This window comes from Macrobrachium nipponense, chromosome 29, assembly GCF_015104395.2.
Source record: "Macrobrachium nipponense isolate FS-2020 chromosome 29, ASM1510439v2, whole genome shotgun sequence".
Lineage (NCBI taxonomy): Eukaryota > Metazoa > Arthropoda > Malacostraca > Decapoda > Palaemonidae > Macrobrachium > Macrobrachium nipponense.
In genome coordinates this window covers 26,990,546-27,018,229 of record NC_061092.1, presented here as the reverse complement: position 1 = coordinate 27,018,229, position 27,684 = coordinate 26,990,546, and the positions used below count along the sequence as shown (strand labels likewise).

Genomic DNA, 27,684 nt, shown 5'->3' with positions numbered 1-27,684 from the left:
CTCCTTGATGTAGGTCTCACTATTTGTTACACTACAGTGGTGGAAAATAGCTGAATCATGCAATACATACTGATGTTTAAAAAAATTTTTTTTTGTTATTGTGCTGTGTCACTAATATTTATTTCTTTATAGTCGAAGGCCGAATAACCACTTGTAAGTACTTTTTTCTTGTATTTGAATACGTTACAAAAAAAATATTGAATCCTAAAAAGCTAAAAAAAAATGCTATTTATCTACTCATTTTGCACGTCACAAGGGGATATGAGTAATAATCACATAAAAAGTTAATCATGATTAATACTCTTTTGTATTTTAACGTTACCATTAGTTCACGACCGTACTAATAACTAATTTCAAACCTGAGTATTATTAACCTTAAAAAAAGAAGAGAGAAGTGTCAAATTGAGCTATAGATGAGGGAGATTATACACAAGTATAACTACTCTTAAAAGCTAATAATAATTCTTCATTGTGTCATCAAATTTCGACCTTTTTTGTTTTTTCCTCCAATGCTCTTCGTTCATTTGCTGGTGTCTCTTGCTTATTATTGATTGATTGCATTGGTTTCAGGCATTGCATGGTTCCTCATTGTTTTCGAAATCATTTTCCACTACTGTATGCGATTCTGTATCTTTTAAATACTTTTGATGTTGAGTGGGGTGTAGTCTACATCATTTGGGAAGGGACCCAAGGTTCATTTGTACGACACACATGGAACACTAAGCCTGTGGGCTAAAACACACACACACAAACATTATATATATATATATAATAATATATATATATAATAGATATATATATATATATATGTATGTATGTATGTATGTATGTATGTATTGGGTTTTTTGTAATATTAAGTCATAATCCTCAGGACTTATTTTCTTTTTAATGAATTAAGAAAATTCATAATGTTAAGGTGTTAGTCTTGATATCTTCCTAATTGTCTTTATATAATTATCTTTATGATCAATGATTTTTGAGAATCGTCCATTGTTATGCATCTTTGAATTAGGAAATCAGTCCCCCACCCCCCAACGCCACGCTCTCTCTCTCTCTCTCTCTCTCTCTCATCTACTCTCTCTCTCTCTCTCTCTCTCTCTCTCTGCATGCATTCTGTAAATTCCTGTACATTCACACCAAACTTGACTATTACCAATTACTACCCCCCTGATAAAACCTCCATTTTCGTGACCTAGAGTGACCTAGAATCTTTTAGTTCATTTTTGTTGGCTCCTCTACAGAGGTACTTTGTACAAATTCAAAAATGATAAGCACTGCATTCAGTAAACTGCCATAACCTTGACAGGTCGTCACGTATGGCATCATTTTGACAGGTCTATTTGTTTATGTATTATGTTAAATTATTAATTAATTTATTTTTCCATAACTGATATCTTATTTCTATATTTCCTATTATCTACTGTAAAATCTTTCTAATAACAAACTATATTCTTTGGAAGGTTGAATTTCTAGTCACTGGCCCACCCTTGCAGGCTTCTTCAATATGGATTACGGGTTTTCCTCTGAATAATAATAATAATAATAATAATAATAATAATAATAATAATAATAAATTTTGATAAAATGCCCTCTTTTAGTCAAATTCTGTGAAAGAGGATGGCAGTATTAAGCGAGTTGATTTTATATATTGTTCTTTTTTCTATTTTTCTTCCAATCCGCTTCTCTGGCTCGGCGATGTTTCTAAGTAACTGGCCAATATTCATATTGGGAATTTCTAAAAAATTATAAAAATGCTGAAGGTGATCCTGTTAAGATCACCTTCAGCATTTTTATAGAAATTCCCAATATAATATTGGTCAGTTACTCGGAAACATCGCTGAGCCAGAGAAGCAGATTGTAAAAAAAAAAAAAATAAATAAATAAATAAATAAATAAATAAATAAAAAAAAAAACGCATAAAATCAACTCGCTTAATTCTGCCATTCTCTTTAACAGAATATAATAATAATAATAATAATAATAATAATAAAAAAAAATAATAATAATAATAATCATATGTACTTAATTATTATTATTATTATTATTATTATTATTTTATTATTAATTATTATTTATTATTGAGGGTTCATTGTTGCAATTAACAGATTTGTGCTATTATAGGGTCGCGGTGTAAGATTGTATTTCGAGGTTCGATATTGCAGTTATCAGCTCTTTCATTACTTGTATTTTTTTTATTATTTTTTGTTTTTTTTTATTTAATTTACTTTGCGGTCCGTAACTTGTCCTTCCCCAAAGAGCGATACGGTTCCTTCCTGTTGTGTTAGATTAATTTCATTCATCGTCTCTGATGTTATTCTCGACTTTTGGGAATAGTTTTTTTTTTTAATTTTTTTTGGTTTTTCCGCATCTTATTATAGACTTATTTAATATCCTTGGTTTTTCATACGTAACGTTTGTATATATATATGTGCTCAGACAACTTTTCCCTTTTGGCCTCTCTCTCTCTCTCTCTCTCTCTCTCTCTCTCTCTCTCTCTCTCTCTCTCTCTCTCTCTCTCTCTCAATTTTGTGACGTAGTTGCGTCATAACATCAAGGGTCTGCTGCAAGGATATATAGAGGTAAGTTGTGTGTAAAAACATTACACACATTCTTAAACTCGTTCCATGTTTCCTTAACTTGGGTCAGGCCTTAGTAAATGTTTCAAGTTGTCCGTGCATTGAAAATTACAACAGGAAAACTCCATTCAGTTGGGTTTATTGGAAGCTCAAAACTGAGGATAAATAGCTCATTAGTAACTCGGATTCGTTCCATTGCTATCTTTGTACAGGAAAGATCCGATTCCCAGTCTGGAGTCATTTTATTGCCTTCCCCATCCTGCCCCCCATCCCTTCTTCTCCAAGGGGGGTGGGGGTGGTATCTGAAGCGGTTAATTACTGTTTGCATAAAGGGCGGATCACACACTTTGTTTAGCGCCTGACGACCCGTAAAGCGACGGAATGTTGAAAGGGACGTGAGGATTATTTAGGAATACCCACGGCCTCCCTCCAAAGCACATTGGGTGGGATGGGTCCCCCCGGGGAGGCGGGTGGGGGAGGTTGATCAGGGGGCATGGAAGCACTGGGTTTGGGGTGGGGTTGGGAAGGGGAAAATATTAATGGTGATGACGTTATGAGTCATCTTGACTTTCGATTTTTATTTTGATTTCGAAGGTCTCTCTCTCTCTCTCTCTCATATATTTTTTTATTTGGGTATTCCTTTTTCACGAGTCACCATATCTCTCTCTCTCTCTCTCTCTCTCTCTCTCTCTCTCTCCAATTTTTTTATTGGGTATATATTAATTTTTTAGGGGTATTCTGATAAGAAAATCATAGGCACCAAATTATTTTGCGATACGATTTTTTTCTTGGCCTTGTTATTATGGCTTGTTCTTGGTCATTCATGAAAATGGCCAATATTGTTAGTCTGATTTTGTTTTTCTTTTTAATAATTTGGTTTGATAAGAGTAAAGTTGACCTTTTTGTTAAATGTTTAAATTGCAAGTGAAATATGTTTTAATGACCAGCGTGAAAAATTTTGAACACCAGTCTTCAGGTATAATTACACGACTACCTTAATTATTGTCAAGTCTATAATTAGGGGTTTTTAGAACAAAAGCTGAGCATGGCATTGATAGGGGTATCAAGCTTTCATTCCCAGTTGATTGCCCAAAAATGATCAGGCAGTTTACCAAGTTGTATCATGGGAATTTCTGAGAGTCGAAGCGCATAATAACCCTTATGGAAGTCGTGACGTCATAATTCAAGAAATGTTTCGATTAGTTGTGTCATTACAACGAGAACCTGAATGGAAGTTTCAGTTGTGATTGGATTTCTGGTGATGATCGGGCTTGGTGCCCTTAATATCCATATATATAAACGTCGGGTACGGGTGGGTAGGAATGAGAGTGCGTCAAGTCTCTCTCTCTCTCTCTCTCTCTCTCTTTACGCTAGTGAACATACCTTTTAAACAAATGCAGGTCGATTCAGAGAACGTTGGATGACACATGAGGTTATATCTTGTATAAATGAGGGTTATCAAAGACTCTGCAACGTTGTATTTTCGCTGTCGAGGTTGGAAAGTCCACTTACAGTCTACGAGAATGCAATAAGACTTCATATAGGACGCCGTTGCGATGTGTTTGAAAACTTTCGTGAGCAGTGACCAAAGAAGTACTTACAGAAGAACCTGAGTATATAACGACCTTAAGGTACGGTTGAAGGGAATACAAGATGGCTTTAAAAATTTGGTCTTGGAATAAATGGAATATAAAGTTCTGACTCACGTCAAGATCGAACCCCAGTCTCTCAAATGAAAGGTCAGGGCGCTACCAATTGATCCACACATAAGCCTTGAATGCTTCTCACCTCGGTGGTCGCGGGTTCGATTCTCGGCCATTCCATTGAGGAGTGAGAGATGTGTATTTCTGGTGATCGAAGTTCACTCTCGACGTGGTTCGGAAGTCACGTAAAGCCGTTGGTCACGTTGCTGAATAACCACTGGTTTCATGCAACGTAAAAACACCATACAAACAAACAAACATAAGTCTTGAAAGAAGTTGGAACCTAAGTACTTCTGTTCTTGAGATTTTTCCTGGGCAGGGTGCCGCCTAACGTCTCTGCGAATTTCACCAAACTTCCCGGGCCAGCGGTGAGTCAGTTGGTAGCATTTCCTTCGAATTACCCCTTGAGCGTGACTATGATGGAACTATGATTCCGTCATGTCAAGAAGAATGGTTCAGGGAAAGCCTCATCAGTACCATAAACTTAGCATCAATGTTGAAGCTTCGCGGGTAAGAAAACGACGCAGTAGTGTACGCTCCCAAATTTTAAATTAAGGTGAGATCCTTCTAATACTTGTTGCGTCAAATTAACTATACTATTGATGAGATGAGTTTTGACAATTTGCCGGCTTCTTGAGACGAATTATGCTCAGTCCACCCTGTCCATAGATATTAACGAGGTCGTCATGAAATAAACATTGCGCAGGATTGAACGAGATTGAGAGTGATTTTATGCATAGAAGAATAAGAGAGGCAGAAGCACAGAGCCTTGAGGGACACCGGTCGAAATGAGAAAATGACCAGGTGCTTCTAGTACCAACCTCGGTACCAGCAGCTGGAGCAGAAATAGACACACAAGATTGCAAATGAAATAATAGAGCTTGAAGACGAAGATTCGTTTATAGTTATGTATTTTAATATTGTACTTATATATTTATTTTTTTTATTATGTATTTGTTAATTTAGCTGTTTTATCTAGTAACTGATCTCTTTCTGTATTTCCTGTTCTCTTCTGTTAATTCTTCCTAATGAACACCATAATATTCTTTGGAGGCTTGAATATTAAGCCAATAGCCCGTGTAGGCTCGTTCCATATGAATAGGGATCATCCTTTGAGTAATAATTAATTAAAGTAATAATTGACTGTTATGATTGCGGGATGGGGGTATGGGGGGAGGATATAATCATCTTTTGGGCAGTTTATCATTTAATCCATGGACGCGTTTGTGGGGGGAGGGGAGGGGGGGAGGTTGGAATTGCCCCCTGGGCAACTCTGCTGTGCCTTTTGTCATCTGCCGGCGAGCGGCATTTGAAAAAGTGCTACCCCCCGCCCCCCCTTTGCCCCAACCCCTCCCAAATCTCTGGTCTCCCCCCCTTCTTCCCTGTCATCCATTAACCCCCCCCCCCCTCTCCTCCCTTTTTTACTCTCTCCTCTCTCTCTCTCTCTCTCTCTCTCTCTCTCTCTCTCTCTCTCAGTGCCATTACACTTCTCCAGCTATTCAATAGCTATTGAATGGTTCGTGTGCTTTTAATTTCCTGTTGAATCATTGTTCTCCATTGCTAGTAGTGATTGCAGCTTCTGCCGTTCCAACTAGTTTTCGTAGTTTTCGAAAGAGTGAATCAGAGAGAGAGAGAGAGAGAGTCAGAGGAATGATGGAAATAAGAACCAGGAGAAGGAATGGAGAGAGAGAGAGAGAGTTTCTACAGCTATTTAGTTATAGTCTATTTAGTTATAGTCATGTAATTATAATCCGGATAGATCTGATATTGTAATTCGGATTTTTCGTGCATCTGGGATTTTTTTTAAATTGCAGCTCAGCCTTTTTGTACATGAACGCCTCAACTTAGCGGCTTTTTGTACTTTCCGGAAAGTCATACTCTTAAAGTTTCTGTTACTTTTTACTTTGTTACTTATTGGAAAGGTCATACTCTTGAAGTGTGTTACTTTGTTACTTATCGGAAAGGTTATACTCTTAGAGTGTCTGTTACTTTGTTACTTTTCTTTAAAGGTGATACTCTTAAAGTGTCTGTTACTTTGTTACTTATCGGAAAGTCATATTCTTGATGTGTCTGTTACTTTGTTACTTTTCTTTAAAGGTGATGCTCTTAAATTGTCTATTGTTACTTTTCTTTTAAGGTGATACTCTTAAAGTGTCTGTTACTGTGTTACTTATCGGAAATGTCATACTCTTGAAAGTCACTTACTTCGGAAATTGTGGGGAAAATATTGGTCAACTTAGAGTCAATGATAAAAAAAAGTTAATGTAAAAAAAAAAAAAAGAAAAAAGCAGGCAGTAAACAAAGAGAGATCCTTGTTTTGACAGCCCCTATGCACCGGGGTCAGTACGATGGTTGAATGCCCACTTCACTTGGAGTGTTCTTAAAATGGGTTAGTTTTCTCGACGTTTGGTTTTTTTAAATCTCTCTCTCTCTCTCTCTCTCTCTCTCTCTCCTCTCTCTCTCTCTCTCTCTCCTTGATTTCGATTTGCAAAAAAGGAGTGTTTATAATTGTTCGAACAATTTACCATTATTACTCTCTCTCTCTCTCTCTCTCTCTCTCTCTCTCTCTCTCTCTCTCTCTCTCTCTCTCTCTCTCTCTCTTTTGTTTGTCAGACTAGAGGATTTTGTGTTGCATATAATTTGTTCCGTTGTATATTATCATTATTATTGTTATTATTAATATTATTATCTCTCCCTTTTAATCTTTCCATTTGGTCCATCACCCCGCCTTTTCATTGCCTCCACTCATCTGTATTCTTCCCCAAGCAACGTTATACACATCCACCTATAAATATACATATTACTTCGCTCCCCGGTGTGTTTTATGAGAGTATTTACGAGAGCGCTTTACGAGACGTTCTCATATTTTATCGAGGTGGAAAGACTCATTTATCGAAAGGCCCTGTCCTCCTCTCTTCTCAATATTGATGATGCAACAGGGCGGCCATTTCGATATTGCTTTGACGACTCTGCAAAGGTCGTTTGGTTGTCGTTGTTTTGGATTGAGCTGGCTTTATGCCAGCGCGGGCTCTTGCTCATAGAGCAGTCCGTAAAAGGTCGTGTGGGATTGGTTTGTATCGTTCGGTTGATTTCCAGTGATGTGTAATTATGATTATTTTTTTAAAATATGAACCCTATTCATATGGAACAAGCCCGCCACAGAGGCCATCGACTGGAAATTCGATGTTCCAAAGAATGTGGTTTTCATTTGAAAGAAGTAACGGAAGGTCATAGGATATACAGGAAGGGGTCTTTTATTATTATTATTATTATTATTATTATTATTTTATTATTATTATTATTATTATTATTTTTGGAAGATGAACCCTATTCATATGGAACAATTCCACCACGAGCGCCATCGACTTGAAATTCAAGCTTCCAATGAATATGGTGTTCATTTAAAAGAGGAAATCGAAGGCAATAGGAAATACCGAAAGAAGAGATTAATTATTAGAAAGGAGAAAATAAAATAGATGATTGAAATCGAAGGAAAATCGTTTTTGGGCAGAAATGCGTTGCACCTTCGCTTGAAATGTCGAAGTTCTGGAGAGCAACGTTGAGTATTCATTGATGTGCTTTTGTTCTGTTCAGATGTTGCGCTTATGTTTTTAAATTGTCTTTTATTACAAAAATGTTTGCAACATTTCAGATGTTTGACTGATAGGTGTTGTTTCCATTGATGTTTAATACTTGAAGGTATGATGTTGTTTTAATAAAATGGTCATATAGAATACATATAAAAACTGCGAATATTTCGCGACTCTGAAACAGTAATTTGGTTTGTGTTAATGCTCAAATGGCAATCTTCATATTTGAATAAAAAAAAAATCCATAAAGTTTTATAGCGAATCCTGGCTGCTTCACAAAAACAAAATCTGTACATTTTATTAACTCTCAGGTACTGTTGTTTCGTAAAAATAATATTTATTCATCGTCAAACATTGTATTTTATAAAGCCCTGATTCCTTTTCATTATATTAAGTTGTAATTTGATGCCTATGAAGTATTTTGAGAGAGAGAGAGAGAGAGAGAGAGAGAGAGAGAGAGAGAGAGAGAGAGAGAGAGATTTCCAAAGTGTTCCTTTCATTCGTAGTAATGTATATAGCTCTCTCTCTCTCTCTCTCTCTCTCTCTCTCTCTCTCTCTCTCTCTCTCTCTCTCTCTGCGTGCGTTAATATTGATTACGGATGGCACACAAAAAGCAAAAACTGGTATCCGCAACCCCACCGTATCATTTGACTGCAAAACCAATTTAGCACCATTGCCATTTCGCAGAGCATTTTTTTTTTCCTTTTCGCTCGCATGATTTACGTTTTCGTCTGTGTACGTCATGAAAAGGGCCCAGGGTACGAATATAGTGTGGAGATTTATTTGCAAATTGCAGATTTGCAAGTAGTGTTGTCGTACGTCAGTTTATTCTTATGTGTTTTATCACTTTTTTCATGTTGGGGTAAATTACAGTCCATGTTTTGAATATTTTCGCCTTGAGGATCCGTTCCACTGCCTCCTATTCTTTCAGCATCTACTACTCACTCCCCTCAACTCCATGGAGTTGTTGGAATCTCTGGTATCGTTGGACCGTGGACGATATCTCTCGACCTCCTCTTCACTCCACAGAGTTGTTGGAGTCTCTGGTAAGGTTGGAGGCCGTCTCTTTCACTCCCTTTGACTCGACAGAGTTATTGAAGTCTCTGGTATTGTTGGAGACCCTCCCTCTCACTCCCCCTGTCTCCATGGAGTTGTTGGAATCTCTGGTATAGTTAGACGCCGTCTCTCTCCTTCCCCTTCACTCCGCAGAGTTATTGGAGACCGTCTCTCTCTCTCCCATTGACTCAGTGGAGTTGTTGGAGTCTCTGGTATGGTTAGAGGCCATCTCTCTCACTCCCTTTGACTTGAAGGAGTTGTTGGAGGCCGTCTCCCTCCCTCCTCTTGTCTCTGCAGTGGTGTTGTAGTCTCTGGTATTGTTGAAGGCCGTCTCTCTCCCTCCCCTTGACTCCGGAGAGTTGTTGGAGTCTGGTATTGTCTCTCTCTCTCTCTCTCTCTCTCTCTCTCTCTCTCCTTGACTCCGGGGAGTTGTTGGTGGCTTTGGAGAATTATTGGAGTCTCTGGTATGAGGCCGTCTGTTTCTCCCTCCCCTAGACTGCGGAGTTGTTGTAGGTTTTGGTAGTCTCTCTCTCTCTCTCTCTCTCTCTCTCTCTCTCAGAAATATTGCCCGAAGAAACGATGATATCTCGCTTTTCGTAGAAGGATGGTTCGTCTGGAGGAAATTTTGCCTTAGACCCCATCACCCTCCGGGGTTGTCTCGCATCATATGTACACCACTCTCGTGTGCACGCACGCACGCACAAACACTCGGTTTGGTCTTTGGATCCGGAATGCCACTGACCTGTCGGTTTGGACCAGTTCGTCCGAATCTGGACTTACGTCAGGTTGTGAACTGTCGGGTCAGAATGGATAAGTTTCTCTCTCTCTTGTTCGAGGTGTCACCAGCAGCTTGTTAATAGTAGCCCGGATTAGCTTTTCATTTCTTCCTTAAAGGTTATTTTTTTATTGTTACAATACTTGAGAAGGTTATTTTTTAGTGTTATAAATACTTGAGAGATTAGAGAGGAGAGAAAAGAGAGAAGAGAGAGAGAGGAGAGAAAGAGAGAGAGAGAGTCTGTTTATTGTTACTCTACGATTCTTTCCCTCAAGGAGTGAGAGAGAGAGAGAGAGAGAGAGAGAGAGAGAGAGAGAGAGAGAGAGAGAGAGGTGACCACAACCTGGCCTTTTTGGATATTATTTGGATTTTGGAATTAGTTATAGCCTTGTTTCAGGATTGGACTAGTTAAAGTAGACGTCCCATTTGGAAGATCATTTACTGACCTTTAAGGATGTTTCTAAGTGATTCCCTCTCATATCCTGAAGGAACGGCTTTTTGCTAGGTGTGTTGGTGTTTGATGGGGGTGGGGGTTGGGGGGTAGGGGGTGTTGGTTCTCACGCAGGTCTCGCCTGGATGCAACATCGCCTTAGCATCCCCTCAGACCTCTGTCGTCTATACGAATGACCTCGTAGGCGGTTAGTGCTGTAAGTGCATCCCAGGTGGTGCATTGTAAGCATTACTCAAGGTTCTTTGCAGCGTCCCATCGACCCCTAGCTGCCAATCTCTTTCGTTCCTTTGACTGTACCTTCGTCCATATTCTCTTTCACAGTGGAACTGCGAGGTTTTCCTCCAGCTACGCTTTTCAAACCTTTTTACCGATAATTTCCCTTGCAGCGGCGAATGTATTTCATTGCCAATCTTTCATTTGGGGCTCTGACTCTCTTCGTACTTCCACAATGGTGTAGCGAAGGTAATTATCTTATTTGGAGCAAAGTGAGGTCTAATCGTCTTCGTCTTGCTCATTATTTTCAAAATCGTCATGATCGTTGTTTACGGGACTGCAAGCTATAGTAGATTCACGTCAACCGTGCATATGATGTTTAGGCCAGTCCTTTACGACGCTCCTGATTGGCTGTTGATAAGCCAATCAAACGGCTGGAAACTCTCAGTCTCTCGAGAGTTCACATGGGTAGGATCTATGTTCCACTTCTCCTGAGGGATACGTCTTTCAAAATATCATATGCACGGGTGATGTGAATCTACTATCCAACGATATGTCGACGATTTCAGTTGCTGGCTGTTTCCTGTACCTGTATCAAACGACGACACTTCAAAGAATTTTTTGGGGGTGGGTGGGTATGGGAGGGGGTTTAGTCTCTTCGAGACTTACTGTTCCCTCACGGTTTGATTCTGGAGACATGAGGTGCTGGTTTGTGAGAATACAGGGATACAGTCCTCCGCTTTTTTGTATGTGTTGTGTATTATGTGTTTGTGATAAGTCACTTTTCAGTTTTCAGAAGTGTATGACAGTGATAACTTTTCTAGTTTTTTTAATGATTCATCTTTTCTTGTAGCTTTTAATTCTTCTTTGAAAACAGTGGAGGAAAACAACTTAAGGATGGACAATTTTAAAAAGTAATTGCTTATGAGATATTGAGATATGCCTACATAGATGAGTATCTGTAAATTTAAGTATACAAATGCTTCCTAAAGGAATCTGTTAGTGTAAACTGTAATAATAATCATTAGATCTTTACGCTTCTGCAGCATTTATATATAAAAAAAACCTACTGTTGACCTCCTGACCTTTTTGGGTCAAGGTTGATTCGCCCTCGCTACAGAGGTTCTGCGATTAGTTTTGAACCCTCATTTAAAGGATACTCTGATGTCTAGTGAGAGTCATTGTGTCAATTGAAGTACATAGTGAGTGGGTCTTGTAATTACTCGGAATAATCGTTTTGAGAGCAGGTCGAGAATGCTCGATTTTCGGTGTCCCGGTGGGTGGGTTCAAAGACACCATTAAGTCGTTAACAGCGTTTCTACCATTGTCATTCGTCTGCTTTAGGGACGGACAGACAGTCAAGACAGATAGGTCAGGTCAGGTCAGGTCACATGGTGGGATCTTCCGTTCTTTATTTATTTGTTTATTTATTTCTTTATTTATTAGTCTTGTTTTAAGTAGACTGGCCTTGCTTTCTGTTTCATGTACCTTGGAATTTGGATGTAATCTCTCTCTCTCTCTCTCTCTCTCTCTCTCTCTCTCTCTCTCTCTCTCTCTCTCTCTCTCTCTCTCCTCGTAAGGGCCTTACCCTTACTGATGTTAATTCTGTGCACAGTACTAATTACTAGTGTAAATTTATAATGTGATAATTATATCATATAATATATTATTAATATAATATATTATATATATTAATTATATAATATATACATACATAACATACATACATACATACATACATACATATACACTCACACATATCTACTTACACACATACACTTACACCTGCGAACATGTGAATTTTCCTCCCTCGTGCCGCTGATGCCGTTTAGATTACTATGCAGTTAATGACGCAGATCTCCGTCATTGAGATTCGGAGGTTTTGAAACGGTGGTTCCTTCAGTTAAGAGAATTCTGGTCATGGAAGAGCTATCGGCCTTCAGACCAAAGCCTGGCAGGAATTGATAATGACTTTTTTTGAGGCCTCGGATTCTGCTTCTGCTTCTGCTTCTTCATGTTGATCTTGTGATTTGGGCAGAGTTGCTTGCGGAGGCGCTCTCGTCGGTATCTAAGACATAAGAGTACGTTCCTCTTCTTGGGACGTGGCAGAGATGGACGCAGCTCTTGCTACGATTCTGGGCGCGGATTTGTTATGTAGGGCAGTTATTTTAGGATTGTTAGGGAGCGCGGGCCTCCCTTAAATGTACATAATTTACATATACATTATTTATTCATGTATAGTATATTGGGTCAAAGAGTCACACTTGATTTTAGGAAAGACTATCTTCAGATTCGATCACAGGTCGTCTACTTGTGTGCGTATGTGTGGAATGAAAGAGAGAGAGAGAGAGGAGAGAGAGAGAGAGAGAGAGAGAGAGAGAGAGAGAAGGGGAATCTGTAGCAGAGTTCATCTTTTTTTTTTATTGTATAAGGATTATAATGTGTGTATGTGGTTAAGCGTGTCGATGGTGCCGTAAGGATGGGAAGTCGTAAAGGGGTTTATGGCAGGTCCAGCGGCCCTGTGTCGTGACCTGTAGTCAATGGCCAGCCCTGCCCTCTCTCTCTCTCTCTCTCTCTCTCTCTCCTCTCTCTCTCTCTCTCTCTCTCTCTCGTTCGAAGTAGAACGTACTTCATATATACGCTAACACAGAGCAGATCCTAAACGCATTTTCTCTCTCTCTCTCTCTCTCTCTCTCTCTCTCTCTCTCTCCTCTCTCTTCTCTCTCTCTCTCTCTCTCTCTGTGGAGGTCTTAAAGTACAATGTTGATAGGTTCCATAATTTATAATATATATATATATATATATATATATTCATATATATATATATATATATATATATATATATATATAATATATATATATATGTGTGTGTGTTTGTTTGTTTGTGTATATTTATATACTATACACAATTAGTCTCGACTTTTTCTCGAAAATGAATCAGACTGGTGAAGTAGCATAAATATATCAGATTCATTCGGCCTTTCTAGAGAGTAATAAGTGATAGATAAATTTGTATTTATATCCTATAACAAATATCCGCTATTATACGTATATATATATACTATATATATATATATATATATATATATATATATATATATATATATATATATAGGGGGGGGGGGGGGGGGGGGGGGGAAAACACAGCGTGCACTCCATTACAATTACAGATCGACATTCGAGGGCCATTTTCCTCATTTTCTGGAGCACTCTCTAGCCCCGCTGACGGTAGCGGGGCTTCTGGGTGGGAGAGGGGGGGGGGGGGTTTTCAAGGGTCCAGGAGGAAAGGGGGGGTCCAATATCGTGTTTGACTGCGGGCCTATACAACCAACGCTAATGAAGGTCACTGACACCTCATTGAAATTCTGATCTAGACAGCTTAGTTACTGAACTTCAGAGTGGCACATAAAATTTGCATGATATTAAATTTAATGTGTATCAGGAGTAATAAAATTAAACTATACACTGTATTAAATAATCTTGTCGCATTACGACGATTATCACTTTCGCAAAGCACTGTTTGATATAATGAATTCTATTACATATTGAATTCAATTATACAATTAATTATCATATCCCGTGGTCTGATGCCTAAGTCATACACTGTAGTATTGTTGTTAATATATGAAGACTTGATACCTGTATTATCTTGTTACCCTCCTACTGTAGTCAGACATGGCGTAAACACGTGTCGGCAAATTATCGCCAACTTATAAACAAGTTAAAAACAAGTTGACGACCGTAAGTAGAAGACGAATCTCGGGCAAAAGCTGGATAAAACCTACGAAGCACTAGTTAGGGATACCAGTATGTCAGTGACTTGTACTCAACATTTATGTAGAATGTGTGCAACAAGAAAGTGTGCGTGATAAGTTTTAGACATATTTGTTACGTTTTATGCAATGCAATGAATCATATTTTGTCCATGAGCGTAGGACCATGGAGATGATGGTACCCAATCAGCATATTGGCAATGTGTGTGTAATATGTTGTTGACATGTTTGTGACATGTTTTATTCAGTGTAGGGAATCACATTCCTCCCTGACAATAGGACTACCACCATGTCAGTGACTGGTATGCAACGTGTTTATAATGTATGTGCAATAATTTACTGACATGCGTATAAGTTGTTGACATGTTTGTGACATGTGGTACGTACTGCAGTGACTCATTTTGACCCTGAGAATGTTCTAAACATTCAACACGTGATAAAAAAAAAAAAAAAAACATTTCATCTCTGTAACTTTAGTTTTATTTTATTAATGAACTTGTACCCAGGGAAGGCTTTCCTCTCCACGTAGATTTCCTTTCATCGTCAGCCACACCCTTAGTATACGAATGGAAATCCTCGGAGTTTGTCACGAGTCTGACCACACCCAGCTAGGGCATGACTTGGTATGCATATGACCATAATGCTTTCGACATTGTTCACGCAGGGTCGGTAGTCACGTCGGAATTTTTTTCCTACTGCGTTATATTTTTGTGTACTTTTGTTTTTTTATTTTTTTATTATTTATTTTATTTTTGTGTATTATTAATTTTATTTATATGTATGCTTCATTTTATTTTTATTTTTAATATTCGTTACTTCTCTGTATTCTCCGTTGACGTGTTTTGATGGGAAGAAATTACCTTGGCTTAGGAGAAAGTGTTGATTGATGTGAGAAATCCTCTTAACTCAACGAAGATAGTTGTGTAATTGGTGAATGTTATTTTGTAGTTGTTTTTCAGGTAATATTTAATGTTGAACAAAGGAAATTATTTACGTAATGTTGATATCTTAGTTATGCCCTTGCCATCATTTCTGATATAGGTAACATTTCAAGTAGGATTTAAAAAGTCGACTCGTAGTTTTGGTAAAAAAAAAAAATCAGTGTAATTTCATGGTGTTTCCCAGATGAGAACAAAGTATATATATACGTATGTATGCCTGTCTGTCTGTCGTTCACTCACACAGGTACATTTTTACGTACTCACATAGGTACATTTTTAGGCACAGTACGTATTTTACTCTCCATGGTTGATTTGGTTCCCTAATGCATTAGAGACTATGATGGCCAATGAAACTACTAGGGAAGTTTTTATGGGGGGGATGGGACCTGTTGCTTGAATCAATATAAAAGAATATCTTACGGTAAGGTACAATTTCTCTTTGAGGGAATACTGTCGCGTACTGTAATATTTCGCGTGGTTAAAGCGGTAACGCATTTTGTTAAGGCTTTTGATTGGAAATAGTTTTCAAAATTCTCTCTCTCTCTCTCTCTCTCTCTCTCTCTCTCTCTCTCGGTCTTTCTCCTCTCCTCTCCTCTCTCTCTCTCTCAGCGCGAGTTTAGCGAGGAAATTCCGTACCCTTAAACTACCTCTCCGATAACTCAGAGTTTTAGCATTTCATTGCCTTATAAAGTGTCCTTTTATTGCCCAGGGTGGTCCCTGATATGTGCCCTTCCCCCTTCCCCCTTTTTTATGCTGTTGTTCGAAAAATGGACACCTCCTCCCCTGCCCTGCCCTCCTAATTGGGGGGGGGGGGGTTGTTTAGTTTGTCATTGCATGTGTCTTCTTTTTTTATTAGGGAAATTATTTATGTAAATTATTTTGGATTTGCGCTGTTTGGACTGTCTCCTGTTATATAAAGTACTTAAGTGAAATATATAAATTTTAATTTCGTAATACTGAAAAGTCTGAGAAGTCTTTGGAAAAATTTATCTTCATTAAAATTGTATGTTCTAAATGCTCTTCTGATTGTGTGTGTATGTGTGTATATATATATATTATATATATATATATATATATATATATATTATATATATATATATATACATATAGACACACACACATATATATATATTATATATATATATTATATATAATATATATAATATATTATATATATATATATATATATATATATATATATAATACATACACATACATATATATACGTACACATTTCTGACCCATTGGGATCGAACCCAGTTCTTTCAGTGGAAAGAATTTATTTCTGTTCCACACATGATTGTGTGTTAAATACTTCTGTGTATGTTTGTGAACTTCTGTGTGTGTTTTGTGTATTTTCCTTCCTGTCAAGAACAAGTATCGTTCCAAATCGACTAGCCAGCTGAGAGCGAATCGCTTTTTCAATTTACTACCGGACGCGAATATGACGTGGTATTAAAAAAAGAAAATAAAAAGCATTTAATCCTTAATTCGCGACCGTATAATTTGGGGGGAGACAGGTCTGCGTATGTTCAAGTTCGATATAAAGAGCGGGAGCAATTCATCCCCCCCTCCCTCCCCCCCGTCCGGAAAATGTCGTTTAGAGAGAGAGGACCCTGTAATCACGAAAGCGAACTTAGCTCTTTGTGTGTGTGTTGCATTGCGCCTGCGCCGCACCTCCACGGCGGTAATCAAGCGAAGCCATAAAACTGGTCGAGAAAGGCAAAGAATTACCTTTGGAAAAGTCGAGGAATGAGAAAAAAAGGAGCGAAAGAGAATAGAAATAAAATATGAAAAAAAAAACGAAATTGAAGAACACGGAAGAAATCGGTTTTTTGTCTCTTGTTGTTGTTGTTGTTGTTGTTGTTGCTATTTCTTGAAGCTTTCGAGGAATGAGGAAAAAAATAGCGAGATGGAGTAAAATGATACGATAAAAAAATAGAAAACGAAAAATGGAATAGAAGTAGACGAAAGAAATCTGTTGCATCTGTTGTTTTGTTGTTGTTGTTGTTTTTTTTTTTTTGTGGCTTAATAGTTTTATTTTCCACTTGCAATTCCTTTTTTGTTGTGAACAAGGCTCGATAGTTTTTTTAATAGTAAAATAATTCATATCTTGATTAATTATGGTTTATTAGGTTTTATATATTTTTTTCATTTGAAATTCCTTTTCTGTTTTTAAAAAGGCTCGATTTTTTTTTTTTACTCGGTAGCCTAATATTTTTTTTTTATTGGTTTTCATTACTAGTATGGCTTAATAGTTTTTAAATTAATTTTTTTCTCTTGAAATTCCTTTTCTGTTGTATTTTGAGGATGTCTCGATAGTTTTTTTTTTTTCCTTTTTGGTATGGCGTGATAGTTTTTTAAAATAAATTTCCTTTAAATTTATATTCCTTTTCTGTTCTATTTTGAATAATGCTCGGTTTCCTAATATTTTTTTATTTTCACTTTGAATATGGTAGGATAGTTTTTCAAATAATTTTTTTGATAGTTTTTTTAAATAGTATTTTTTTTCAATCGAAATTCCTTTTCTATATTAATTTGAACGAGGCTCTGATTTTTTTTTTACTGGGTGTCAAAATAATCTTTTTTGACATCCGTTTAGTATAGCATGATAGTTTTTTCTTTCTTTTTTTAAATAAATAACCTTCCACTTGAAATTCCATTTCTGCTATATTTTGAACATGGTTTTACTTCAGCCAAGAATTTCTTAATTTTCACTAGTTTGAGATTATGATTAATAAGAAATAAATAAATAAATCGCTGGTATTAATATATTTTTCCCCTCAGAAAATCAGCGAACCGTAAAAAACGCATCGATAATCTTTATTCCTCGTATCAGTTCACGTCAAGATGTCGAAAATGTATGTATTAGCGGCTTGACAGTAATTCTCAATCGTTAATTGAACTGTCGTGGGGATTAAAAGGTCATCATGCAGTTTTTTTCCATTTTTTAATAATATTTCCAGCTGTTAATTCCGTTGCCTGTTTAGCCGCTGGGATAATACATAAAAACGCATAACGTCTTTATGTATTATCGGTGTATTTAAGCAGCGTTTCCTCGTAATTATTATTATTATTATTATTATTATTATTATTATTATTATTATTTTATTTTTATTTTTATTATTCAGATGAACCCTGTTCATATAGAACAAGGGCAACCACAGGACCCTTTGACTTGAAATTGAATCTTCCAAAGAATGTTATGGTGTTCATTTGAAAGAAGTAGCAGAAGGAAGGTAATATGAAACACGGGAAGAAGAGATCAGTAATTAGAAAAGAAAAAAAAAATAGATTCACAAATTATTAAATAACTAAATCGATAAAAATGTCAAAATGTTTAAGGTACAAGAATTGTTTTAGGGTAATAATGCGTTGCATCTTCTTGTGAACTTACGACGTTTCAATTGTGCAACGTCCTCAGATAGACTGTTTAAGTGGAGTTTGAATTCACGGCGACGTTTTCATTTACGATATCGATCATCTCGCCACTTCCCAGTTCAATATCAGCGTTCTCCAATCTGTCAGCGAAAATCATTCCTGATAAAATATGAGGGAGACTTAGGAGCAACAAAAAAAAAAAAAAAAAAAAATACCTTTTATTTTAGCGCAGTGCTGTTTCTATATCTTATTCCAGCAGTGCTTTTCAGTTAATTTTATAAAAATTTTTTATGTCTTAATAATAAAACTAATCCAGTTTTGTTATTTCATAATTATGAAGATGATGAGGTGATTTTCATTGAGAAAACACACATACACACAAATATATATATATATATATATATATATATATATATATATATATATATATATATATATATATATATATATATGTATATATACATAAAAATCTATATACATAAATATATATATATATATATAATATATATATATATATATATATATATATATATATATGTGTGTGGTGGTGTGTGTGTGTGTGTGTGTGTAGAGAGAGAGAGAGAAGAGAGAGAGAGAGAGAATTTGTGGTTTTTTCCCTCATTTTAAGTTTATTGCAATTGCGCGTAAGCTTTGCAGTTTAAGCTTTGCTGTGTCATGAGTGGAGTGGCAAATGTCAGTCCAGAATTAATGATGAAAAGAGTTATTGTTATTTTGTCAAGGTCGATGACTTCAGTAATATGTGCCAATATCAACGTGTGTTCTTGAAAGTTTGCCAGTAGAAATTATTTCTCCCGCATGGGGTTAGTGCCGTCAGTCGCCTCACTCACAGAACTGTGGGCATTACTTAGAAGTTGTCTACAGCGTGTCTTTGTCCCTTGGCTGTAACCACTTTCATTCCTTTTACTGTGCCTCCATTCATATTATCGTCCATCTTGCTTTCCACCCTCTTCTAACAATTGTTGCACAATGCAACTACGAAGCTGTCCTTCAGTTGCACCTATAAAACCTTCTATACTCTCAATTTCTCATAGAGCGCTAAATGACTCTCATAGGTCCCAGCGATTGGCCTTTAGCTTCAATTTTATTTTCCAATTCAAATTAAAAGTATTCCCGAATCGTCAACAAACGTCATTTCAGTATGAAGTGGTATATACAGTCCAGTTCTTGAGCGGGAAATAGATTGGATAGGAAATAATTGCTTTAATAATATCCATTGTTTTAACCAACGACGACGCGAATAAGTTATTAAACAGACACTCATTGTAACCTCCTCCTCCTCCTCCTCCTCCTCTGTCACACCATTGACGTTATGTATACTACAGCCCAATTAAGGGGAGTTGTCTGAAAGAACAGCATCATAATCGGGGGACACTTCCTCCCACCTTTCTTCTTTCGAACGCCTACAAGACAAAATTATAACCTCACGAGTGAGGGTGGGGGCCGGATAAAGATTGGTGTATATAGCAGTAGTCGGTTAATGTATGGTGCTTACTTCCTTCCATCGACTTCGGGAAATTGCCGTATCTTGAGATTACACACCTCAGGGGTTATTAACTTGAGTTTCGGGAAGCAAACTTTAATATTACGTAATTTTCTCTTATTCACCTCAGTAATGATTAACCCGACTGTCGGGAACCGAACCTGAAAAGAACACATTTTGTCTTGATCATGGCTACTTGTAAGTGCACTGGTGTGTTGTGTGTGGGGGGGGGGGGGGGGGGTGATGGGGTAGCAGGAAGGGGGGTAGTGGGGACTCGGAGGTAGAATGATTAACTCGACTGTCGGGGAACAAACTTGAATATAACATATTTCGTCTCGATCATGGATGCTTGTTAGTACACTGTTTAGATTGTAGGGTTTGGGGATGGGAAGGGATAACGGGGTTGGGGAGGGGGATTGGGAGAGGGGCGGGGGAGAATCAGAGGTAAAGACAAGCTCCCCACAAAACGCTACATTATAAAACCGTTAATGGGGCGTTATCAAAAAGGATTAAGCGTCTACTAAGACGTGATTTCCTACGAAGGGTGGCAGAGGAGAGACGAGAGAGAGAGAGAGGTCAGTCTCATCTGCAGAGTCGCATGAAATCGCCCTTAAGTGATTTATGAATAAAATAATGATGCCATGCCGGTTCTCACGATGATTATACAGACAAGGCTATGTGGTTAAACGCATGTCTACCCATAAGCCATGCGAGTGTGTGTGTGTGTGTATAGTTAATAACGGCGTAAAACAGATTATTTATATTACGTATAACCCTTTGTTTAAGCCTACGACAACTAATGGCAGGTGCGGTGCCCCTTTTGAACAGTTTATCCGTGTTGGTCTACAGTCTAACGTGTGTGTGTGTGTGTGTATATATATATATATAATATATATATATATATATATATATATATATATATATAATATATATATATAATATAATAATATATATATATAATATATATAATATATATATATATATATATATATATATACTAATATATATACTTTACATGTAAAGTTTTTATATTGAATTGGATATTTATGTGCGTGTGAGCAAACTATTGACTGTGGCAAATGAAAATAATGCTAAATAAAAAAACTCATTATTGGGATTATTGAGAGAGAGAGAGAGAGACTGACTGACTGACTAATTACAAACACAGGCGCTTCAGGTTGAACTATTATCATTATTTTATTATTATCAACCAGGTGTTCCCCACCACAGCGAAAGCAGAATTGAATCACTACATTTAACCGTAATTTCCACAGTTAAAGTAGAAGTTAAACATCCATATAAGTTCCTCGAAACACTGATAATTAAAAGTTGAATGAAATTAAATTATAGAGAATAAAAACAAGCAATCACTTGGAGGTAGGCCAGTGTCCAGTAGATGGGGGCATTAATATGCGTCTCTCATACCATCGGCCGTAACGCAGTACTTACAAAAATCGTAGAATGTAAGCGTGGTTCAAGTTATTAAGCGGCTCTCTCTCTCTCTCTCTCTCACACACACACTTACGTCTTCAGGGGCCCACCTTCATAAATACCGTGTAAGCGACTTAACGCCAAATATTTATCCAGCGTAAAGAGGGCGAGAATAGTCCCTAATATTAAGGCGTTTCGCCACGAAAACTATTGCATGCTCTCGCCGGGTTGAGTAAGTACTGAGACGGTGGGGAGGACGTACTCTTCTGATGATGATTTTTCCGGTCTCCTGAGAGAGAGAGAGAGAGAGAGAGAGAGAGAGAGAGAGAGAGAGAGAGAAAACCGCCAGATAACTTTTAAGTACTCTTAGATTCTACGATGTGAGAGAGAGAGTATTTATTAACTTAAATCACTTAAATTCTACGATTTCTCTGTGTGTGTCTGAGTGTGTGAGAGAGAGAGAGAGAGAGAGAGAGAGAGAGAGAGAGAAGAGAGAGAGAGAGCATTTAATAAACTAAGACATGTTTTGACTACGATTTATGCGTGTGTGTGGAGAGAGAGAGAGAGAGAGAGAGAGAGAGAGAGAGAGAGAGAGAGAGAGAGAGAGTGTGCGCGAGCGACAGGGTTTCATGGTTAATGTAATGAATTATTAAGGCTCCATAAATGAGATTCTCATCGCTGTGATCCGACCTCTAATTACAGGAACCCGTCATGAAACGAGGATGTAATTGGCCTCCCGGCGGACAGGTGCAATGCCGGTGTTTCTGCCGAGTTATGGGCGCTAATAGCAACAGGGTGTTGGTTATTGGCGGGCTTGGGAAAAAAAAGTCTCTCTCTCTCTCTCTCTCTCTCTCTCTCTCTCTCTCTCTCTCTCTCTCTCTCTATCTCTCCTTCCTCTCTCTCTCTCTCTCTCTCTCTCTCCAATTTTTAATGGGAAGAATACCTGTATTTCCGAAAAAACTTCGGGAGACCTCGGTCGAAGTACCGTGATATATATAGTATACATATATATATATAGATATATATATAATATATATATATATATATATACATATTATATATATATAGTATATAGATATATACTATATATATATATATAATATATATATATATATATATTATATATATATATATATACATATATATATATATCTATATATATATATAAGTCCATAGCTCAAATTGTCCGTCATGGCGGAAATATCAGTTTCCCTTCGTCTTATATGGAGACGTTTTCATTCTCTTTATTAATTTGGTTTTACTTCCTGTCTTTGACACCAGGTCACAGATAGTTGATGAAAGAAATTTTTGACTGAATTTCATTAGCCATAAATTAGCTTTCCCTTGAAGGATCACTGGATGTCTATGATTTTCATAATATTAGAAAGGTCCGTTTCCGTGCAAAATATATATTTCTTTAGCCATTATTGGTTCTTTCAGTATGAGAGTGTATTATTTTATATAATTTTGTATTCGTTCCTTACTGAACGACCTATTATACCATCACTTAGGACGTGGAAGCGTGTAGCATTATCTCTCGTCGACGAAGCATTCCCTAATCGCGTTTCTTATCAAAGGAAAATACCCAAATAATAAATATTAATAGGGGGGAAATATTAAAATGTGTTTTTCCTCGCCGCGTAATCATCTAATAATAACTGACGTAAAGTTTTCCTAATTTTTACCTAACAGTTTTTTCATTTATTTACTTTTTTTGGGGCGCTGCTCTCCACTCATGTAATTTTCTGTCGTAAATATGTTGGTAGATTTCCTCCCATGGGACTAATATCCTCTGCGTTATCTCATTATTGTTTTTGCTAAGCATGCAACTTTTGTTAAGCCTTGTAATTGTCAGAAAAAAAACTAGTCTTTACTGGAGACCGATTTACGAACGCAGTTATAATTATGTTGTTAGTTTTAATCTTCTGCGGTTTTTCTAATATTATTCATCTCTCATTATACTTGGATGTCTTCAGCATTGATCCTCTGCCTTTTTATTAACAGCGCTTATCGTACTTAATGTCTCCAATAATTTCGAAAGCCCGACTATTCTGTAATTCCGTTTTGTGTGTGTGTGTGTGTGTGTGTTCTCTCTCTCTCCTCTCTCTCTCTCTCTCTCCTCTCTCTCTCTCTCTCTCTCTCTCGTAAGACTTTTATTATACCTAAGGATTTAGCGTTAACATTATTCATCACGTATTACACTTCATGTCTCCAGCAATTTTGAAAATCCAATTATTCAGCAATCTTCCGTTTTGTGCGTGTGTTTGTCTTTTGATTTTAATTTTTTCTTAGTAAGATGTTTTGTTATATCTAACGAGATATACCATTAACATTATTCATCACGTACACTTAATGTCTCCAGTAATTTTGAAAACCGCACTATTTGGCAATATTAGCTTTGTGTGTGCGTTTTATTATAGTAAGACGCTTTTTTCTAAGACGTTTTATTATATTTTTAGCATAATTGCCCCCAAAGCCGCAACAAACATGGACAGGAACAGCGGTTTCGCCGCGTCTATTAAAAATCCGTGATTTATAGATATTCGCGCTGTCGACGAGCATGAAATTACGGCGTAACACGGTGGGGGTTTGGCCGAGGGGAGAAGGAATGCAGAATTAAGCTTCAGTGAAATTGGCGCATTAGCTTCGTCTCAACAAGCTATTCAGGACCATTATATGTCTTCATTCGTGAAGGGAGGTTTGTCACAAACACGTGCGCGTCGCGTACGATGTACCCAGGACACACCAACTTTGTTTTCTTTTTTCTTTTTCTTTCCTTCTTTCATGTGGGTCCTATATATACTTCGGGTTGATGTTTAACGCTTCACTCCATTAACGTTTCGTGTTTATTGCGTCTGCGCGGAATTCGTTTTTATTGGTGGGTTCTCATTATTGTCATGACGGGTAGTGAATTCATTCAGCTGACGATTGGTAAGGTGAAGGGGGTTGGGATGGGAAGGGGATGGTTCCCCTCCACGCGAATCCGAATTCTTTCTATTCGTTTGCTTTTAACTTAATCGTGAAGTTTATGTGGCTGGCAACCGTGATATGACTGTCGTTATTCCTTGTAGTTTGACCCTTGTTATTATAGCTCTCGTTTAAGAAGCACTAACTGGTTTTAAAGAAATGATATATAGACATGTAATAAAAGAAATTATATACATATGTAAAATGGTGTCAGCATTTTATATATATATATATATATATTATATATATACATACATACATACATACATACATACATACATACATACATACATACATACATACATACATACATATTTTTTTACCTAATGTGGGTAAATGTCTGTAGACAGTACACGAAGTACCGACGAAGTACCGAGTTCTTTACGTACACGAGATGAAACTTAAGAAATTGTCCTTACTGGAAAAGTGCCAATATAGCAAGTCTTTCATTAGTCGTAGTAGCGCCCATATTTAGCTTTCAGACTTTGCCAAATTGCTTCTGAGCAGTTGAAAGGTTGGCAGGATTGACTTGAAGAAAACATGTATTATTTATTTGTTATTTTGTTCCTCACCCCGTCGGACCTCTGTAGGCTTCACTTTAAGGTTCTTTGCAACGTCCCTTCGGCTCCTAAACCTCTTTATTCCTTTTACTTTCCACACTCTCCTAACCTATATAGTTTGTTCACAGTGCAACTGTGAGGTTTTCCTTGCATTACACCTTTCATACTGTCGATTCTCTTTCAGCGCAGAATGACCTTATAGGTGTCAGCGCTTTGCCTTTGCCCTAAATTCTACATTCCTTAGTCCTTCCTTTACACCGTCGGACTCCCTGTGAGGATATTGTGCAATCAGAACCTCTATAGCTCAAGCGAAGATGCAGTGCTTTACTACTAAAAACGGTTCTTTTATTTTGAATAACTTATTTATAATTTTATCTATTTATCTATGAATTTATTCACTTATCCCTTTTTTTCCTTTTCTAGTATCTGATTTCTTCTTTCTGTATTTCCTATTATCTTCTGTAACTTCTTTCGAATGAAGCTTGAATTGAAATTCAAGCCCCTGCAGCTTTCCTCCATATGAATAAAGGTTTATCTTCTGAATAATAATAATAATAATAATAATAATAATAATAATAATGTTATGTAATTGGAATAAATGGGACTCCGCTCGTAATTGTTACTGAGTAATGACGTAATTTTCCCCCTATTTCGTTCGTACCTTGTGTGTGTGTGTGTTTTCAGAGAAAATGGCCGGTTCATTTTCCGTTACTTTTTTCGCCTTTGAAGTACTCAGTTAAGTACAGGGTAATTTTGCAGAATTGTTTCCCAGTAGAAATATCATGTACTTTTTATCATTTTTATTCAAGAACTAAAATGTATGTACTACGACTTTCTAATTTAGCTTGGTAGTAAATTCTTTCTAGTTAATTAATTCTTTATATTTCCTAAAACTTTTTATACGTGAGGGGTGTTAAGGGGTTGGGTTAATTAAGCCTTGCTGTTAATATGATTAAAGCTAGTTGGTTGACATTTTAAGATTGATAGAGAAACTGATTGATTTGATTGTTTGGGCGTGAAATTGGCCATGGCTTTTTTTTTTTTTTTTTTTTTTTTTTTTTTTTTTACCTTGGAACTTTGAAAATTCAAAAAAAAAGATGTAATGTATTAGTACCTTAATACCATTATTCGTTTTTTAATAATCTACCTATATTTTCGTTACTTTATTTATTAATTAATTTGTTTCTTCTATTTGAATAAGTGATCTCTAATGGCTTGAGATGAAAGCTTCCAAAGAATGTGGTCTTCATTCGAAAGATTTTGCTGTTAGAAGAAAATAAAAAGAACCATTTACAGATTTTGTCTGTCGTTTTTAACGCTCCTTTCTCTATTAGTTCTGAGTTTCACTCATTCCCCCAATTATCTGAAATCCTTTTCCTTCCTCTCTTCCGTAGAATAAGCAACATGTACCACCCATAAGTTTCTGAGGATGATAAGAGTAGTACAGGGTCCTCCCGATTAATGTCTTGTGATTAATGTCTTGTGAAGTGAAATTCGTATGCTAGTGTCCAAAAAAGTCAATATATATATACATTTAGGGAGTTTTTTCATCATTAAGGCGAACACACCTCATCAGTATATACACATATATACATATATGTGTGTGTGTATATATATATATATATATATATATATATATATATATTTTTATTTATTTATATGTATGTATGTATGTATATTTTTTATATAAATATACATTTCATCGAACTATCTTTATATACATAAATACATTTAGTGAGTTTTTCTATAACCTCAAAGCAGACATACTTCATCAATAGAAAGATATATAATTTTTATATATATATATATATATATATATATATATATATATATATATATACAAACACATAAATACATTTAGTGAGTTTTTTTTTTTTACACCCTCAAGCCAAACACTCACATTTAGTAATGTTTTTTTTCTTACCGCCTCAAGGCAGACACATTTCAAGGCTTGAAGACCTTAAACTGTTATCAAACAATAACTGTATACATTTAGACATTTTATTGTAGACCTTTTTATTAACCTGGTTGAATATGTGACCATTGATTTTTTGTTATGGAATATTCTTTTATGATCATAGAAGTTGTTGGTGGTTAATTCTGTAATATGGGGGAGTTTGGTAACATCACTGTTATAATAGTAATGTTGTGTTTGTTTTTTTTGTCTCTTCCCCACCAGGGAGAACCACTGCGAGGTCGAACGCAGGTGTGTTCCTCTCTTTATGTTGATTTACCTGTAATTTAAGGTCTCCCTCTTCCCTCCCCTTCGCTCCCTTCCTGAAGCCCTACTTCCTCCTCCCCCCACCCTCTCTCTCTCCTCCGAAACCTCGTAAACCTACTTCTAAACCCTTTTCTCACTCCCCCCCCCTCCCCCCAAATTTGTCTAGTCCAATTGTAGTCCAGAAAAAAGGGGGAGAGGGATCTTGTAACTGTGATGCATTTCTTGCGGTAATTCTTTGGAATCTTAGAAATGTCCCTTTTGGGGGTGTGTTTTTGTGTTTCGTGATTCCCATTGTTGGTGTTTTCCTTTTCCTTCGCTCTTTCTCTCTCTTTCTTTCTCTTCGTTTGCATGGTTTCTTTGATGGATGTGCGTGGATGTGTTATGTTGCTGTAGTTGATGTTTCCTAGTAATGCACGATAGAATGTATAGAATGTAGTTTGGTGTGTGATCGATTCAGTTTGTTGACAGGTAGTTTCCCCGTGACTGATTTTTCAAGTCTTGTTAGAGAATATGGACTTAGCTTATAAAATGGTTCGTGTAGTGAG

At 36.8% G+C, this 27,684-nt stretch overlaps 1 protein-coding gene across 1 annotated transcript in view; it reads left to right on the top strand.

Moving 5' to 3' along the window:
* Positions 1-27,684, top strand: part of LOC135206206 (aryl hydrocarbon receptor nuclear translocator homolog) — a 180,697-nt gene that overhangs the window by 111,488 nt on the left and 41,525 nt on the right. The window contains 2 exon segments of the mRNA XM_064237544.1: positions 133-153; positions 27,098-27,124. Coding sequence (XP_064093614.1) covers positions 133-153; positions 27,098-27,124 — 48 coding nt within the window.